The sequence below is a fragment of the Mytilus trossulus genome, chromosome 13 (assembly GCF_036588685.1).
Source record: "Mytilus trossulus isolate FHL-02 chromosome 13, PNRI_Mtr1.1.1.hap1, whole genome shotgun sequence".
Lineage (NCBI taxonomy): Eukaryota > Metazoa > Mollusca > Bivalvia > Mytilida > Mytilidae > Mytilus > Mytilus trossulus.
Genome location: NC_086385.1, coordinates 17,691,714 through 17,711,745, shown reverse-complemented (window position 1 = coordinate 17,711,745; position 20,032 = coordinate 17,691,714). Strand labels below are relative to the sequence as shown.

General features: G+C 32.4%; 1 protein-coding gene across 2 annotated transcripts; it reads left to right on the top strand.

The window, feature by feature from the left end:
- The first annotated feature begins 13,591 nt into the window (after nucleotides 1–13,591).
- Nucleotides 13,592–19,665, top strand: LOC134694799 (uncharacterized). Of its 2 annotated transcripts, XM_063555860.1 has the most exons (3): nucleotides 13,592–13,658; nucleotides 15,103–15,147; nucleotides 17,051–19,665. In XM_063555860.1, the coding sequence occupies exons 1-3, from the start codon at nucleotides 13,653–13,655 to the stop codon at nucleotides 18,641–18,643; spliced, it is 1,644 nt and encodes a 547-aa protein (XP_063411930.1). In that variant the 5' UTR covers nucleotides 13,592–13,652; the 3' UTR covers nucleotides 18,644–19,665. The 2 variants fall into 2 exon arrangements, with proteins under 2 accessions (XP_063411930.1, XP_063411931.1); XM_063555861.1 differs by lacking the exon at nucleotides 15,103–15,147.
- Nucleotides 19,666–20,032: the final 367 nt, after the last annotated feature.

Here is a 20,032-nt window from a genome sequence, read left to right as displayed (position 1 = left end):
TTTTTCACCGGAAAAAAATATGTTTTCGTATATGTAACAATCTCAAGTTATGTATCTATGATTACTATATATCTCCCAAAAGAGGCATGGTTTGAGAAGCAGCTGTATTTACAAAAAGAGGGACGAAAGATACCAGATGACAGTCAAACTCATAAATCTAAAACAAACTGACAACGCCATGGCTAAAAATGAAAAAGACAAACAGAAAAACATTAGTACACATGACACAACATAAAAAACTAAAGAATAAACAACACGAACTCCAAAGTGCAACCTTTAAGTTTGGAATTATTGTAGATAATGATTTTTTAACCAATGAAAGTCTGCACAGTGTTTAGAAAAAGTGGTGACTGCTAAACATATCATTTGTATTTGGACTTTCGAATGTACTTTATAACACGTTGTATACTTATCATATATTAGTGTCAATATTTAACCTGTGAACATTTTAGATAAGAACAGACAAATCATACTAACTATTTACTTAAGGTTCTTTAAATTATGAAGATGCACAGTTTATGTGCATTTACATGTACTCTGTTGTTTTATAGCAGTAGTTGTTTGTCTGAAAACCTGGATGAAAGCGACAAAGGAAAAATGATGGAACTGGAAAGAAAAGTTGTAATGATGTCAGACCTGTATGAGGAAGTTATGCGGTCGAAAACTAGAATTGAAGAACTAGAACAGAAAGTACTAGAGTGTTCGTGCTCAGCCAATCATAAACGTAAGAAGGCTTTTTGAGATTGAAGGTATTATTTAATAAGATATATCTAAATTGCAGACTCCTGACTAGGGACATGCAGATACAGAAAGTGGAACGATTAAAATGTTTTGAGGCGCTTTACCTTCTTTCCTTGGAACAGCTGTATTTTTCTAATATAAATAACATGGTCCTAGTCGTTTTGTTAATTGCACAGATACATGAAGATAATGGAGATTTATTTCCACGAGGGTATCACCAGCCCAGTAGTCAGCACTTCTGTGTTGACTTGAGTTATCAGTTATATGTTCATGATTATAAATTTACTGTTAACAAAACTTTAAATTTATGAAAAACTAAGGCTTTTCTACGGAAGCGTATTAGCGCCACACATTTTTTGTCTTCCTACGTTTGCGTTGTAACGCAAACATTTGCGTTTAACGCAAACTTCTGCGATATAACGCAAACCTTTGCGTTATAACGCAAACATTTGTTTTATCTTATTTCTTATTTAAGATTCAAAGGAAACAGTAGTTTTTAATGGAGGAGACTGTATATGTTAAAATTTATCACCTTTGTAGTCATTGCAAAGTAAAATGCTAGAATAGTTAGATCATATCAATGACTAATAATGAGCATAATATTATAAGAAGATGCGGTATGAGTGCCAATAAGAAAACTCTCCATCTAAGTCACTATTCGTAAAAGTAAACCATCATAAGCCGAATTACGGTCTTCAACACAGAGCATTGGCTCACATTGAACAACAAACTATAAAGGTCCCCAAAAACGATATCCATGTTACTACTAGTATATATATTACAAAGAAAATTGAGTAAATTGAGGTTATACATTGTACCTAAGAAAAATATCAACCCTGCTAAAATACAAATGTAGCTTTAACCGAATATAAATATACTTCCAAAGTAAGCTCTCGTTTGAGAACTGTCTAAAGAAGGGTGGATTCAAACAAGCTACCCGTTGGCAATAAATGTATAGAATGAAGATGTTTTATTAATAAAATTATGTTCTCTCTATTCAAATTGCTACCCAAGCATCTTAAAAATACTTCATTATATTGAAATGAAAATCCAATGACTTTCTATCAAAGAATCTTATTCATATTCTGAGATTTAAAAAAAAAAGCATAAAGATCATTTTGTCTATTTGACTTGAAGGTTACACAATTGTATGACATTATTTTTTTATCTTTAAATTTAGATATGACTATATACTAAACTATATCTATTTTTCTTGTTTAATTATATACTTTTCTGATGCACAAATCAGTCTTAATTTATGTATAATTGCACTGCAAGTATTCAATTATTTCTCTGCATATTTATTATAATGATTTGGCCTTGTATGTATGTTTTTTTTTTATCTATTAGTAAATCACATCCGAAATAAATGACAGACAGACATATATACAAAACTTAATGAATAATTGAAATCAAGATATTTGCGTTATATCGCAAATGTTTGCGTTATAACGTTATAACGCAAATGTTTGCGTTATATATTTTTGGTCCTCAATGTTCTTTAAACATTTTTTGGCTCGAGCGTCAATGATGAGTCTTTTGTAGACGAAACGCACGTCTGGTGTAAATATGAAATTTTAATCCTGGTATCTATGATGAGTTTATCTGTACATTCTTAAGTGTCAGCATTACAGACCGTCATATAATTTCAACACAATGTAAAACACAAATTTCAAGTAAAGGAAATATCAGAGTAACCAATCAGCATTGATAAAACAATTAGAGGAATGCAAGAAAGGGGGACAGTTATATCCGTGTAATACCTATATGCCAATGACACCTTTCACTCCTTCTCACTCTATATATATGTTTACTTTGTACTTGTTCGGTTTTATAACTGTTTTGATCTGAGCGTCATCGATGAGTCTTATGTAGACGAAACGCGAATCTGGCGTATACAATAAGAATCCGGATACCTTTGATAACTATCATGACTATTGTTATTTCAATTCCTCAGACAAAACTACGAAACCCTGTCAAGAACAAATGTATGGCATACTTTAGATTCGATCTTCATTCCCGAATATTATAGACTTTTATATTCATGTACATTATTTTTCTCCCAAAAAGGTCAACTGATAACAAACACAAACCCGTCGGCCCGGTCCCTCCACATTGCTTTCGATGCAATGCTTAGTGGTTCCAGAGACTATGTTGGGCACGCCGATGTCGCCATTGTTTTTGACACAGTGCTGACTAATAGAGGAAACGCATATCAGCAGGACATAGGATTATTCATTGCTCCTGTAACTGGAACCTATCTATTTTCATGGACTATTCGAAGCGATTTTGGGTCAAGCGTTATGTCCGGCTTGTTTGTAAACGGAATAAGAAAAGTAGCACTTCACACGGACGGATCAGGCCAAAAGATTTTAGTTCCGGTGGCGACGAAAACAGCAATTCTGGACTTAGATGTCAATGATCATGTTTTCATAAAAGCCGTAGGAACTATCACACGTGGTTTACTGCTCAGTGACATAAATGGTCAGAGTAGTTTTGCTGGAACTTTACTTTTTACAAATTAAAAGTATTACAAAATTCAATATATAAGTTATTCTATTGAACATAAAATTCTATCATAATAAGAAAAACCGAAAAAAATGTTTAGCATGTGTTTTTTTGTGTGTGAAACATGCAATTATATTATCGATATTATAGAAGGATGTGAAGAAAGGAGTAGGTCCGGTAAGACCCCTTTTTGGCCCTAAAATATAACAGTTTTACAAAATTGTCAAAATGTAAACTTTGAGTTATTTATCGGACAGTTGAATGCTTCTTCTACATAAAAATGGGCTGTTTTTGACAATACAATTGACATATATCGGGTTGTAGCACCATTAAGTCATGCTAACTTACTGAAATCTTCAAAATTCTATCATTTTAGTCACATTTTAGACGGTTTCCGTGTAAAACGAAAGTGGCCGCATTCGTGTTCATCCTTAATATTGAAATGTAAGTTGTATTTTAAAACAATACATAAAATATATAAAGATTGTGGATGAACACGGATGCGACCACTTTCATTTTTGACATAAACCATCTGAAAAGTGACGTTTTTTGGCATATTTGAGAGATTTTGCATATTTGAGCTTGAATCGGATCGTTTTTAATGACTAAATCAGTTAAAATCTTTCACATTTACTAATTGAATCAAATGAAATAGACAAAATGAGTCCTTACCGGACCTACTCCTTTGGAAAATAGCACACGCCAATTGGTCGTAGGTATCTCTGGTTCTAACTGTAGATTAGTATATTGTGTGTTGTCAAAATTTGCATACCTGTTTTTTAAAAATATTCAAACAAAACTGTTTTAACTGAAGGAATTCTATAAGTTATAATATGGTTCGTTATTGACCGCAGTCGGATCTATAGAGGATAGAGGGTTAGAAAAATCCATAGGGGTTTGAGGCCGTAGAGGGTCAGTAGTTAACCGTATAACAAATTTATTTTTGAAAAAGAAACAATGAAACACATCAACAGAAATACATGACGTTACCATTAACAGTAGACGTGACGTCATGAACCCCCTATAAAATTTACTCACCCAATTCGGTTCCATAGAGGTCACCACATGACGACGTAAACCCAATCACAGAGTGATAATTTAACCGCGGTACGATACAATCGTTCAGCCCTTTTCGTGTCAAAAGATACTCTGCAATTCTTGTCGATTTCAATTGGAAAGGAAATCATGTTATATTACGCATTATTACTATACAAGTATGAGCAGTGCAAACCGTACAAAAATCTATATTGTAAAAGACGATGCCATTCCCGAAATTATAAAAGTAATACACAATGCTACAGTGTACCAAATATTACAAATTGAAATCATTAGCTTCAACGGAATAGGGCAAAACACAAAGGATCAAAAGCCAACATACAGTAGTAATGACACAATAACACTGAAACACAATAATGAACATAAAACATAAAAAACCTGTTAACAGAAGTCACATATTATCAAACCCGATCACATCATTTGGTTTAGTTTCTAATCACAAAATGGTGTATTTTCCTGTATAATCCATACAAAATGTGTCATTTTGTCACAACTTGAGAAAATGCACGCTGACCTATCATTTTTATTATATTTTTGAACATATATCAATATTTACTACGTTTTGGCAAAGTATGAACAAATTCTATCATTTTTATTTTAGACTCCCATACCACCTTAACAGAAGTCACATATTAACAAACCCGATCAAATGTCTAGAATGCTACAATGATGGCACCAACGGAAGGACGAACGCATGGACATTAAGGAGGGAATAAAGACGGGCAGTCATTGATAAAACTTGATTACCCGATAAAAAGGACGGGACATAAACAATTCGAACAAATACACCTGATACCTCATATGTAAGCACTTTAGAACAAATGGAATACTAATTGTGTTATGATTTCATGTGCTTTGTGTAAGATTATTTGTTCTGGGACTTAGGACAGGTGCAAAATGTTTTAGCGGATTTGAACGTTTTATCTGGCGCCAACATGGACCCTTACCTGAGACAGCGATGTTACAACATGAAAAAAGAAGACGCACTAGAAAACCTTAATAGAAAAATGCATATTACAAATGTAGTATATAGGCAAAAATATTATTTATTCATGTATTTCCTTTTTCCCTACTGTAATATTCATGATATATATATATATATATATATATAACTATAAAAGCTATTTGCACCTCGTTTAAATATCAAAGGATTAGATTTTCTGAAATAAGTACAAAGTTGACCTAGATCTGAATCATGAATACTTCTGTTATTACCTCTGCCATTTATAATTAAGCTATATAAAATGTGCTAAGAAACATATGTACATGTATATATACATTTAAAAATTCTCATTTAGGATTATTAATTTACTGATAAAGTTCCAGATTTAAAAAAAGGCTTCAATATCATCTTTGATGCTTTATTATTAATATATATATAACTAAAACACTTTTTAGCCTTTGTTTTCAATGCTTTTTGGTACAATGTAGTCGTTCTAATCATATGCGAATGAAAGAAAATGTTTTAGTGACATTTAAATCATTACCGATATTTTCATGTCAGTTCCGAAATACTAACTACTGAGATTTTATCAATTTTTAGTTTTCTTTTTAAATCAAAGAGTCAGAAATTTATTTTGACTATTTTATTAATTGTGAGTGTTTATTTAACGCATCATGTAAATGTAGCGGAATTTGATGAGACTGTTATTAAAGTGGGAGGGTTAGCGCTATGGAACCAGGTTTAATCCACCATTTTCTACATTTGAAAATGCCTGTACCAAGTCAGGAATATGACAGTTCTTGTCCATTCGTTTTTGATGCGTTTTGTTTTTTGATTTTGCCATGTGATTATGGACTTTCCAAATTGATTTTCCTCTGAGTTCAGTATTTTTGTGATTTTACTTTTTATAGATGGTTAACTGTTGCATATATTAACTCCAAAAGGAGCAAGCCCGATCATATCGACACAACAAACATCTGATTTTATGTAGATAGTTATCAAAGGTACCTGTATTTTAATTTAATACGTAAGACGCGCGTTTCGTCTACATAAGACTCACCAGTGACGCTTAGATCAAAATAGTTGTAAAGCCAAACAAGTACAAAGTTAAAGAGCATTGAGGACCCAAAATTTCAAAAAGTTGTGCCAAATATGGCTAAGGTAATCTATTCCTGGGATAAGAAAATCCGTAGGTTTTCGAAAATTTCAGAACCTTGTAACTGGAAATTTATAAAAATGACCATAAAATTGACGCTCATGTCAACACCGAAGTGCTGATTACTGAGCTGATGATACCCTCGGAGACGAAACGCAGACTTTTTTTTACACTAGGTAAAAATATCACAATCGGGAATATGACACAGACGATAAACTTACAGAGCAGAAAAATATACTGGTGTCTAAAGATCTCATGTCGGACATATCGCCAGTGAGTTTCTTTTTCCTGTTTCTACTGAGGAATGGGAAGTTGAAAATTGGAAGAAATTAAATCACTACGTTTTTCAAAGATACAGGCTATCGATAATTTGTACATTTTTTTTTATGTTCACTCGCTGACCATGTCAATATCATTGGACTTATCCTGATGAGTGTTTTAACAACCACTGGATCGATGGAACTGCTGGTGGAATTTTTATTAGTAGTAGACAGCACTCAATGTCTTGACATGAATTATCATTGAAACAGTCATACAAAACTTTGATTTTTTTAAATACTAAGGTTTTTTTTTACCTCAGGAATAGATTACCTTGCCTGTACTAAAATTTGGTCAAATTTAAGAACGTTTTGGTCCTTAATGCCCTTCTACTTCTTTCTTAATTTGTCCATTTTAACGTTTCTTTTATTCAAGCCTTACTGATGAGTCTTTTGTATACGAACCATGCGTCTAGAGCAATTACAAAATGTCAATCCTGGTATCTATGATGAGTTTATTTACATGACATTGAGTATTTACCTATTGTGTCCTTTAGTCCAAGGAGAAAAATGCGGTCAACATAAAACCTCATAGAACCCAAAGTATTATCTTTTTTCCCTGTTATAGTACATTATTTTTAGTGGTACGTGAAAGCAGTTTATAAACTTATTTTCTTTTTAATGTTCTTGGAAATGAATCTATCTTATATCAATGTGATACAAATCAATGTGATGCAAATGTAAAATAACAAAGATACCTTGCTCTGAAGGGTCCTAATCAAATGACAAAATCAAAAGCTCAAATACATAAAACCAATCGATAACCACTGTCATATTCTTGACTTGGAACAGGCGGTTTCTTATGTTGGAAATGGTCGATTAAACTTTGGTTTATAGTGAGGATGACTTAATTTTTGGAGAACTATTTATTTACTCAGTGTAGAATTTTTAAAAGTATGATTTCATTTTGATGCCTTCTTAAAACGAAATCTTTGTTATACGTTGGCATTTAGGGCATTTAAAAAAATAATTCTAATCTGTTAATAGTAATAAATCAGTGAAACTATATGAAATACAATTCCGTCGTTGAAATCTTTCTTTCACATCAGGACAGTTCATCTGACGGCCTTCAACAATTATCATTAACGCATTACGCAAAGCAATTTGTAAAAGTCTCCGGTATAGTCCGGCGGCTTTGTGAAAAATTGTGCACATACTGTTACAAGCATGAAATTTGGCATAGACCTTCCTCAACTATTACTCTTTTATTTCAGATAGGGAGGCATTTGAAAAAAATGTCTCACTTCCGGGAAAATTCAAAATGGCGGACGTTATACTTAAATCAGCCCAATATCAAAGGCTACCGTGTAAAAATGTCCTATTACCATGCTACTAGCATAATATTTGGTACAGACCTTTGTGTTTTACTACTTTTGGATAAATTAAATAGATAAGATGTCTTCAGAAACCCCACTTCCGGTTAAAATCCAATATGGCGGACATTGTACTTAAATAAGCTTATTTTTTAGGGAGGGTAATTGAAATGTGTTTTAACGTATTGCTACTATAATTACATTGTGTATGAACCTTTCTTTGGTGCTTCTGGTGGAGACAATGTATAAGACATATGTCTTAAAAACCCTTACTTCCGGAAGTATCCAAAATGGCGGACAGAGAAATATCAATTTTTTATTCAAATTTTCAACTTTTTTCAAAATGTAAAGAAAATGATTTTATTTTGTGCTGGTCATTAAACTTTTGGCTTTAAGTTATCCTCAAAACCACTTATTCTAGCATGTTGTAAATGCTAAGATATAAAGTTGACACTTCCAATAAAAATATGACGTAAATTTCAAAGATGAGTCCTCAATCTATTTCTTCGATGTAGAGTTTTGGATAGATTGATATAAACAAAATAAAATCACTATAGTACTAAAAATATTTAAAACTACTTCTATTTGGCCAAGAATACATGCTTATTCACAGTCACCACCACATGCACACAAGGCAGTGCACGGGAGACCCGATTTTCCACATTAAAAATAACCGCGGCATCCTTTCTTACATCCATAATGTACAAGCTTCTGAAAAAATGAAGAGGTCTCAGAAAGAGTTTTTTTTAAAAGGGAGCCTCTTTGTCCCTTCGCAATCCATTAGTGACAAGACTAGGTAGCATAAGAGTCAATCCAAAGCTCGTCTCACTAAACACCTGCATTAGTATATTGCACGTTTTACATGCTTGAAAAGACTAGAACAAGTCGTGGGAATAGCCTCACTTAAAATGAGATTTCTTTTTTGTGCAAAAATTGACTTTCTTGGTTCGTTAATCATGTTGGATCAGATAAGTTTGTGCGATCTTACAGTACAACCCCGGTGATTTAGGCTGATCAATCATCATTCTTTATGTTAAAGTCACATCTTCAAATACCATTAATGTCTCTCACGCAGTCTTTTTTTTTCTTTTCAAGCAAAGAGAGAACAGTATCACAACCCGTCATAAGGTATGGGTCAGAAATAAAAGTGTGTGATCACTTATTGCCTAGTGCATTTGAAAGGCCATTGATAGATATTAATCCAAAGATTTTTGCCTCCCCAAATACAATCAATAGTTCGTCTGCCCCTTTGTCACGGAATAGCGAAATATTGGTAGTTTGAAAGCTGCTAAAAGAAGCAAGGGCAACATTTAGGGGAAAGGGAAAACACAGACGAACCCAGGATTAAAAACATCCTCAAAGATGGGAAAATTTTCTGAGAGATGACGACAGTAAGAAATAACTTTTAAGTTTTCATTCACAGGAGCTTGCTCAATACAATTTTGAGTATAAGGTAGTTGAAGCCACAAATGCTCAGGATATTTAGTGTTATCCACCATTAAATGATGCTTCAAGTTTAGCACCATGTTTACACGAAGAGACTGACACTATAATCAAGATAGATGTGTCTGATGCAGTGAAACATAGACTTAACTGAGTCATGACTCAAACAGTCGATACTGATGTCATTGCTGTTTCGCTATTCCGTGACATAGGGCAGACAAACTTTGGTTTGCATTTGGAAGGGGGAAAGTATAAGATATATATCAATCAATGACCTTTCAAATGCACTAGGCATTAAAAGATAACACGTTCGCTGGAAAAGGAACTGCGTTGGTGACATTAATGGAGTTTGAAGATGTGACTATAGCATTTAGAATGATGATTGACCAGCCAACATCACCATATGGATTTGATGTTTAATGTCATTGAAAACGATACGTGGTTTTGTTGGAAGATAAAAAAAAGAAACAGATTAGGTTAACAAGGCAAGAAAATATGTTTTTGCAGAATTTATTAAGATGTCAGAAACAATACCACAGTCTTTGTAAATGTTGGAAATCAGCTCTCCGACTGTGAATTGCAGCCTACTGAGTATGCTGATTGGGTATTATGTCCTTACCTAAATAAAATACCTTGAAACTGAAATACGAGTGGATGAAGTCTTGGATGCGTATGGTAGTTATAGCAAAAAATGGTCAGGATATTTTATCTTATCAACCACGTAATGTATTTCAAGTTCAGCACCAAGTTCACATTTAGAGGCAGACACTAAAATCATGGTGCATGTGTCTGATGCAGTGAAACACGCACTTAAACGAGTCATGATTCGAACAGTCGTTAATGATGATGTTGTCACTTATGTTTCGCTATTCCGTGACATAGGGGTAGACGTTGTGTTTGGGAGGGCAAAAGACTTTGGATTAAAATCTATCAATGGCCTTTCAAATGCACTAGGCAATAAGTGATCTGAGTGATCTGAAACACTTATTGTTATCCATGTCTTTACCTGTTGTGATATGGTTCTCTCTTTGCTTGAAAGGGGGGAAAAGACTATGTGGGAGACATTGATTGCATTTGAAGATGTGACTTTATCAAAAAGAATGATGATTAATCAGACTAAATCATCGGGGTTTTACTGTAAGATCGCACAAACTTAGCAGATGGGTATAACATGGTTAACGAAGCAAGAAAATAACTATTTGCGCAACAGGGACGGCTTTTCAAGGCTATTCCCTCAACTTGGTCTAGTCTTTTCCAGCATGTAAATAAAGCAATATACTTAGGCAGGTGTTTAGGGAGACGAGCTTGGGATTGGCTCTTATGATACCCACTCCAGGCGGGGACAAAGAGGATAACTTTTGAAAAACTCTTTTTGAGGCCTCATCATTTTGTCAAAAGCTTATACATTGTGGATGTAAGAAGGATTCCGCGGTCATTTTTAATGTGGAAAATCGGGTATCCCGTGCACTGCCATGTGTGCATATCATGGTGACTGTGAATAAACATGTATTCTTGGCCAAAAAGTAATAATTTTAAATAATTTTTAGTACTATAGTGATTTTATTTTGTTTTAATCAATCTATCGAAAACTCTAAATCGAAGAAATAGATTGAGGACTCATCTTTGAAATTTACGTCATATTTTTAACCGGAAGTGTCAACTTTATATCTAAATATTTACAACATGCTAGAATAAGTGGTTTTGAGGATAACTTAAAGCCAAAAGTTTAATGACCAGCACAATATAAAATCATTTCTTTACATTTTGAAAGAAAAAAAAAATTTGAATAAAAAATTGATATTTCTCTGTCCGCCATTTTGGATATAACCGGAAGGAATGGTTTTAAAGACATATTTCTTATGCATTGTATCCATCCGATACACCAAAGAAAGGTTCATACACAATGTAATGATAGTAGCAATATGTTAAAACACATTTCAGTTACCCTCTCTAAAAAATAAGCTTATTTAAGTACAATGTCAGCCATATTGGATTTTAACCGGAAGTGGGGTTTCTGAAGACATCTAATCTATTTAATTTATCCAAAAGTAGTAAAAAACAAAGGTCTGTACCAAATATTATGATAGTAGCATGATAATAACACATTTTTACACGCTAGCCTTCAATATTGGGCTGATTTAAGTATGACGTCCGCCATTTTGAATTTTACCGGAAGTGAGACATTTTTTTCAAATGCCTCCCTTTCTGCAATAAAAGAGTAATAGTTGAGGAAGGTCTATGCCAAATTTCATGCTTGTAACAGGATGTGCACAATTCGTCTGAAATAGGCTTGTAGCCGCCGGACTAGTATTACCAAAAATTTCGATTCATTCTAGAAAACAGCCTGATTTATGTACAAAATAAAATTCAAAATTATTGTATAAAGAAAACATTGACAACCACAAAATCACAGGATTCTGACAGATAAATACTGAATAAGGTATGTTTCCAACCGTATCTCCCTATATAAACAAGCAGAGTTAACGAGTTTGGAAATATAAACGTTTTGATGTGGTAATTTACCATACATGATTGTAAATGATACCAATTTGTTTCAAAGACCAAATACATAGAAATTAGCCACTAAAGGTCACAGCACATGTAATCATTATAAGACAAGTGATAAGTTAGAGAATTATATGATAATGTTAGATATTTACCAATGAAAATGTTTTATTTTTCGGACTTGACAAACTAATTGTATAAAAGGTAGAACATATAACATATTTGATAGAAGTGCGTTTTGTTGAAGACTTTAAAAAAGGTATGTGGTTTTCAACTTATATTATGTGTATGTCTGCTTAACCTTTTCTTAAAATGTGAGGTGAATTGGAAGACCATGGTTTTCAAAAATGAGTGGTGAATTGCATCAACCAAAATGATACACTTAACATTTGCTAGACGGACTTTCTAGTTCAAAGCTTGGTAAATTGAATTGCAACTACAAATGCATCGATCAGAATAACAGAATATGATTAAAAACTGTCAATTTAAATATTATCACATTCATTTGTTACTGCGAATATTAAATAGTCGACACAATTCAAATTGTTGCTGCACACAAATAATGCCCTAACATCTTTAATACGAATTTGTCGTTTTTATATTTGCAACAATTTAGCAAATCCCCCCATATGCATGAAATAAAAGGAGCAAATAACTCATCATAAGATACCAGGTATATACGCCAGACGCGCGTTTCGTCTACAAAAGATAGGTAATAATTAAAGGAGCAATTCAAGGGACGAATGTTATGTTTCCCGAATTGAAGTATTCGTGGTGGTGTGTTAATTTTATTATTTTAATTTTGTACTTGATATTGTGATATTATATATCTGATGAGCGTAATATCTTTTTTATTCAAAGTACGTATTGAGTAGTTATAGTCTGGCTTCAGTGGTTATGTTCATTAATTGTGTTATGATCTATTCATGGCTCAGCAAGTTTTGATATGTAAGTTATTTCATGTGTATTCTCTGGCTTTTACTAGTTTGTAGTGTGAAACATTCTATTCTTTGTGACAATAGGCTAATTTAGTCATATGGTCATTTTGGTGGGAAATTAAACTGTAAAATTTAAATATACTTTGATTTGAATTATTGTGTGCTGTTGCCTTGATATATTTATATTCATATTTGTGGAAATTTTTTAATCATATTATCAGATATTTGAACCAACTATATTATAATAGGTTCAAGACATTTGTACCTCATAAATAGGTTATTTCATATATAATAGATATAAGGTATGGGTGCTTATGAGACATCTCGCAATCCAAAATTTATAAAAGTAAACCATTATAGTCAAAGTACGGTCTTCAACACGGAGCCCTGGCTCACATTGAACAGCAAGCTATAAAAGGCCCCCCGGGGGCAAAATGTATATCTTATTTCACAATAAAACGAATTCATTCATCCTGCAGAGGTGTTTATGTTATTCCCGACCAACCTAACATGGTTACATATATATTTAACAAGTGGTATGTATGGACTTAGAAACATATTTTATCAGTTATTGGAGATACTTTTTTCGTAGTTGATTTCAATGTTACGTAACAAGAAAATTTATTTATATGTGCATATATCAATGTTGGCTAATTTTTTTGTCAAACGTATTACAGATTATTGCTGCATGCAGTTACATATAGCAGATGACCGTTGCATAATCACCAAAAGATGAATGTAAGTATAAATTTAATATTTCAAACAATAAGCTAACAAGGAACAATTTTGAAAATTTCAAAACTTAAATAAAACTTCCAAAATAATATATTTTAGAATTATATTAGCCTTTCCTTGCCTTTCAAAATCTACATCTGAAACAATTTGTCTTGAAGTTTACAGAATCACCGTTCGGATAAAAAAAAATCCAAAACTGATCAAAGAGTTAGTTAGGATACTCTATTAATCAAGTTAAGATCATTTAAGAAAGATGTTTCTTTCTGTGTATAATTACTTCCCATCACGTTGCAAAAATATTTCCTTTATTCTTTTCAACTATGAACAATTAGGGTTGTGATTGGTTGCTTTATGATGTGGCAAAATAAAAAATGAAATAAAATTAAGTTTATTGGTGGTAATCCCGCCACACTATGATATATGTGCCTGTCCAAGGTCAGGAGCCTGTAATACGGTCGTTCTCGTTTGTTTATGTGTTACATAATTTTTTCTTTCATTTCTTTTATATAAATGAGGCCGTTAGTGTTTTCGTTTGAATTGTTTAACATTGTCATTTCGGGGCCTTTTATAGCTGACTATGCGGTATGGGATTTGCTCATTGTTGAAGGCCGTACGCTGACCTTTAGTTGTTAATTTCTGTGCCACTTTTGTCTCTTGTGAAGAGTTGTCTCATTGGAAATCACACCACATCTTCCTTTTTATAAATAAAATAAAAAAGTCTATTTGATATTATCCTTTTCATCCTCTAAATACTGGGTAAAGATAGATAACTCTAAGACTTGCTGACAACTGAAAAGTTAAAACCAACGGATTAATCTATAAAGTACAATTTACAAAAACGTGACAAATATGACCGACATCCCACATAAATTAATCGTACAATTATCAGACTAATTAGCGCTATATAATATTACCATGTGATAATACACGTACCTATTTAATTTTTGTATGAAGTCAATAATTTTACACCTTCCTGTAATCGCTATTTAAGTATTATTTGATTGTGATAATGAAGTAACAGTATGTACAGGATGTAGTTCACTTCACTTACTCACTTATTATGCAGCCATTATATTTTACCTGAAAAAAAAATCACGTGTAATTATATGTTATGATAAATTGTATTTGCTAATTGAAAAGCGGAATAAAATGAATCAAGAAAACAACTTAAAATATCTAACCAACTGAAGGGTTGGTTATAAATGAATACTTCAATATAAGTCATTAAACATGTGTAAAAGTAAAATGACAAAAAAATACCTAACTCCAAGGAAAATTCAAAACAGATAGTCCTTTATCAAATGACAGTTGTTGTTAACTGTGATGATTTGACAATATGTACAATAACGAAATGTGCAAAATAGTTTTTATTTCTTTCTTTCGCATTCATTTAGATACGTATTTTACTAGTTCATATTAATGTCATTATATTTAATTTGTTTTCTAGTTCTCACTACCATATAATACAAGTGAAGAAAAGGGAACGGCTAACGTGAGTTTATTTGAAGTTCTTTTGTGTGAACTAATTTGATTACTTAGTGCATGATTTTTTAAACTAAAATATTCAAATACCTTCATGTTTTCTTCTTATTCTTCTTATTCTTCTTCTTCTACTCCTTAATACATTCCTCCAATTAACGGTCGGTCATATACAAAAATATCAACCGTATCATATAAGTTGACGTATCCGCATCTGCAGATATACCAAAAACAACAGTGTGTGATCCAGAGCTTTAATTCTATGTACTTTCAAAAATGCAAATGGGCGACTAATTAATTTCTAATGCAGAAATTCACAACACAATTAGGAAATATCGAGTTTTTGTGGAATATGTAACCAAACCTTTAAAGTTATTCCGGATTGTTGGAACAGTTTACAGGTATGATAGGAGTGCAAATGGTAAAATCGTTTGTTTGTGTATGAACTTGTAAAAACGTAGAACCAAACTGGTATTTGACAAATAGAGTGATACTCAGTACTTTTCTATTACCTTTTATGATAAAATGAACAATATGCAAAGTTCCTTACATGTATATAAGTAGTACATTTGATTTTTTTGTGTTTATTCACATAAGATCTTGACATATTTTTTTAACAAGATTATTCAAGGATCGTGTACGATATTCGTGTACCGTTCCTACATTGGTTTCTTTTTAAGGGCATGTAAAAGTAGCTGATAGAACCCCTTATTATCTAAAAAAAACCACCACTATCTATATTAAATGTATGTTTGATTGTTTCGAAGAGATTCCAATTAGTTTTTTTTAAAATGAAGCATGAATTTATTAATAAGCTCGGAATCATATAATATTTTTTGATATATCTTCAGATGCTGACACGTCAACGTATACTATACGGTTGATACGTTTGTAAATGACCGATCTCTATTAGGAACATCAATTAGAAACACAATTGTTTTCACTTGTATTATTTAGATTTTTACAGTATAATATTCATTCGGGTTGTTGTCTCTTTGACACATTCCCCATTTCCATTCTCAATTTTATTGGATAGTTTTTAAAAATGTTAAAATTGTTGAACACTCCAACCCCTATTTATAATACATAATAAAAATTTTGTACTTTGAAACAAGACACCAGACAACTATCAACAGATAATGACACACTCAAGTGGCCTAATACAAATAACCCTAATTAAACCTAATATTTGAATGCAAAAATGTCTCCACCGGTTTAATTGTTTGACATTCAAGCCAAGAACATAGAGATTATAAAAGACGAATAATTATGTTGAAGCAGACAAACAAAATATACATGTTTATAAAACATGCATTTTTCAAACAAAATGTTCCACACAAAATACACAAAAAATATGAATTATAATAGTTTCAGGGGATTATTTTATTTTTTGTCACACAGTTCCCATGAGAAAGTCAAAAACGGTTACAAATTAAAAAAAAATGAAATTTGGCATACATAATCAGCAAAAACGAAACCAACAGATTAATAATTGATAAAACAAAGCCAAAAACGTTGACTAGTACAAATCTGCATTCTACAACTCTTTAAAAAGTTCTTAGCTGGCAATTGTTTGTAGAACATAGAAATAACAAAAAACAAGAAATATAACTTCTTTAAAAGAATAAGTGTAAATTAAGATTATAAAGTGAAAATAAATAGTTATCACTAACATAAGCAAAATATATTTGACAAATATAGCATAGTCTGGTATACATCCAAAATCGAGTGTTAAATTCAGAAAATCGAAAAACAAATATAACAGACACAAGCATAACGGTGAGTTGTTGCCCGCATGCCCAACTCGATATATATGTCAGCAATATTGAACTCAACCATTGGACTCATCAAATATTAGTCATGTATAATCACATTAACATATTTATTTTGCAATTAGGAAGTGTTATCCATTTCAGACGACCGTTGAGCAGAACACAGATGAGATTAGTTGGGGTACGGTGTTATGGATCTCCATGGGAATAGGAGTAGTTATAATCAACATATTATACATTGCTGTCTGCATGAAAGCTCTAAAGAAAACATTTCACCATCTGGTTGTTTTGGGTTTACTTTTCAGCGACATCTTTACCAGCTCTGCAGTCACTATGATTGTTCTCGACAGCATCTTCCATTTTCTTCCTATTCACATAAGCGCGTGTATTTTTCAAATATTTTTAAGTTGCTTTGGAATGGTTCTTAGTTATTGTCTTATGTTTCTACTGTGCCTACAAAGATACATAACAGTCAAATCGTATAACTATGGAATACGGTTTGATGATTACAAATTCAAGGTAATCGGTGGAACTGTTCTTTTAGTATTTCTGTATACACTATGTTCTATGACGCTTACTCCCCATAACAGCAACCTGTTAAGCTGTAATCGTCATTCCCTCTACGCCAATAACGTTGGTATTTTTGTTGGAACAATTTTTGGACCAATAGCTATAATTATAATTTTAGTTATGTATATTTCAATACTCACTAGCTTTAAGCTTTGGAAAATTTACTTCAAAGCCAGAAATTCTACAACTCGGGTGAAGGAATTTGTTGTTGAAGAGGATAAGAAAGAAACTAACACCAGAAGAGTCAAGACATTTAAAAGCATTTCATATGCAATCTGGTTTATCAACTCTAGATCGAAAGTCACAGACATCGATGCACACAAAGAATTTATACAGAAAAGAGAAGATTTCGAATTCAAAACCGGAAAGACTGAGGAGACAAACAATACAATTTTTTCTCAATCACAGTTTGACAACGAAATATGTATCGATCAAGATCCTACTCACGATGGAACCGATAGAAGGGTATCGAAAAGTAAAACCGATCAACAAAATGCCGATTATCTTACAAAGGTACATAGTTCTAATGAAAAAAATAACATGACAGTGCATGCCAAGAAAAAGTCGCTAGCATATTTAGAGGAAAACATGAACACAACTTCAAAAAGTAAAGAACATTCATTTAAAAAAAGAAAACTTTGTCAGAGGCATTCTTATCCTAGTACAAAGACTAATACACCCAACATCGACAATAAAATACGCCCAAATCTTTTGATAGCTGCAACCAGGTGCATAGACAACATTGAAATAAATTTTCCAAACGATATACAAAATACAAGTCGTTCAAACAGTCAAGACCAGAATAACCCTTTTACGAAAAAGATTAAAGATCAAGTCAGACCAGGTTTCAACGGTTTACAAGTCAGCAATGATAGAATTTCAACGGATATTGGTAAACCTAATTGGTTTTCTAAAAACCGGAAGTCGTGGGAGATGCGCGCATTCACTACTAGTATTGTCATTTCCCTCCATTCATTAATCCTGACCGGGCCTATGGTTATATTTTATTTGGTAGAGGTCATATCAGGACAACAATTATCACAACAGGTACATTCTATTCTGGCTATTCCATTCTTAGCACACGCACTGACCAATCCGTTCATATATGCGTGGAGAGTACCGGAAATAAGACATGAATTAAGAAATATTTGCAGAAGGAACTATTGATATTATCGACAGAAAAGAAAAGGCCTTTGTGATATATTTATATATACCATGTATAATTATGCTTCTTCAAAACGGAACCAAACTTTTAGAAATTTATACATTTCCTATTCAAGTATAGAGCCTATACGTATATATTTTAAAGCAGAGCCATTTTCAAAACCTTTTTTTTGTCCATTCGTTTGATGTTTTTGAACTTTTGATTTTGGCATTTGATTAGGGACTTTCCGTTTTGAATCTTCCTCGGGATAGGGTACTTTTTGGGATTTTTATTCCTTAATAAATTACACAGTGTCACAATATCGCAAATCGCTTAATGAGATTTTAGTACAACTATGTTGCCTAGTACTTTGAAATCAAAATTTTAAAGTTAATACTCAAAATTACATTGTGTTAGATTTGTGACAAAATAAAAGGTACATCCACCTTTGATATATAAGTATAGATCGTTTATTTTGATTTTCAGAAGACAGTCGTTGTAAATTTTCACAAACACTTGACAAACAAGTCATCGAACTGGTCTCCTCAAATGTCATACATACCATAGAAAATCAAACGGATTTTCGCATGAATATGACTTAGGTTGGGTAAATAAAATCTTTAAAGTCAATTAAAAAACTTTGTTAGTATAAGAATTACACTAGATTCACTAACTTTTGACCTCGTAGTCAAGCAAAAAGGGGAATAATCAACTCCATATTTGTTTTTATTTTGTTGACCATAGTTTTGTTTTCGTCTGTTTAAACCACTTACTTTATCTGTTATGGAAAGTAATGTCAAGAAAAACATTTAATCATTTATTAATTAATAAAGCATAGTACACATAATTTAAGTAGTTATGGCGATTATTCTCTTTGCTAGTAATGCGTTTATGATAATCAATTTCATCAACTCTTTCTCGTTTATCGTGTGAAACAACATTAAATAATCTGTATTGATCAAAGTCTTAGTCCTCATCATTGCACTATTGTTTTTGCTTTTGTGTTATTCTATAATGTGTCTGTTGCGCTTGTTGCTATTGCATTTTGCTCTACCTCAACATATTTACCTTCAAATAAGTTTGTATGTTATATTATGACTATGTTCTTTTATATACTGTTGTAACTATAAAACTTTATCAGAATAAAGCATAATTATATACATTATTTATGATATATGTTGAGGTAAGTTTACTTAATGATTTTTTTTCCATTTGTTTCGACCGGGTTAAGACGACTGAAAAGGTGTCAGTGATCTTCAACAGTGGTGTGCCTTAAACAATGTCTCAGACTACATCACTTACAAAGAAAATAGAAAATTGTTTACAGAAGTTCCTCAAATCCATCCACCTAAAAATATCAAAGCAGCAAAAATAACATCAAAACTCAAATTACCACGAACAAAACCCCAAAC

Excerpts from the sequence above, each read along its gene's own strand:
- LOC134694799 (XM_063555860.1), top strand. Across the intron at positions 15,148-17,050 it reads AAGAAAAGGGAACGGCTAAC|ACGACCGTTGAGCAGAACAC; the intron begins GTGAGTTTATTT and ends TATCCATTTCAG.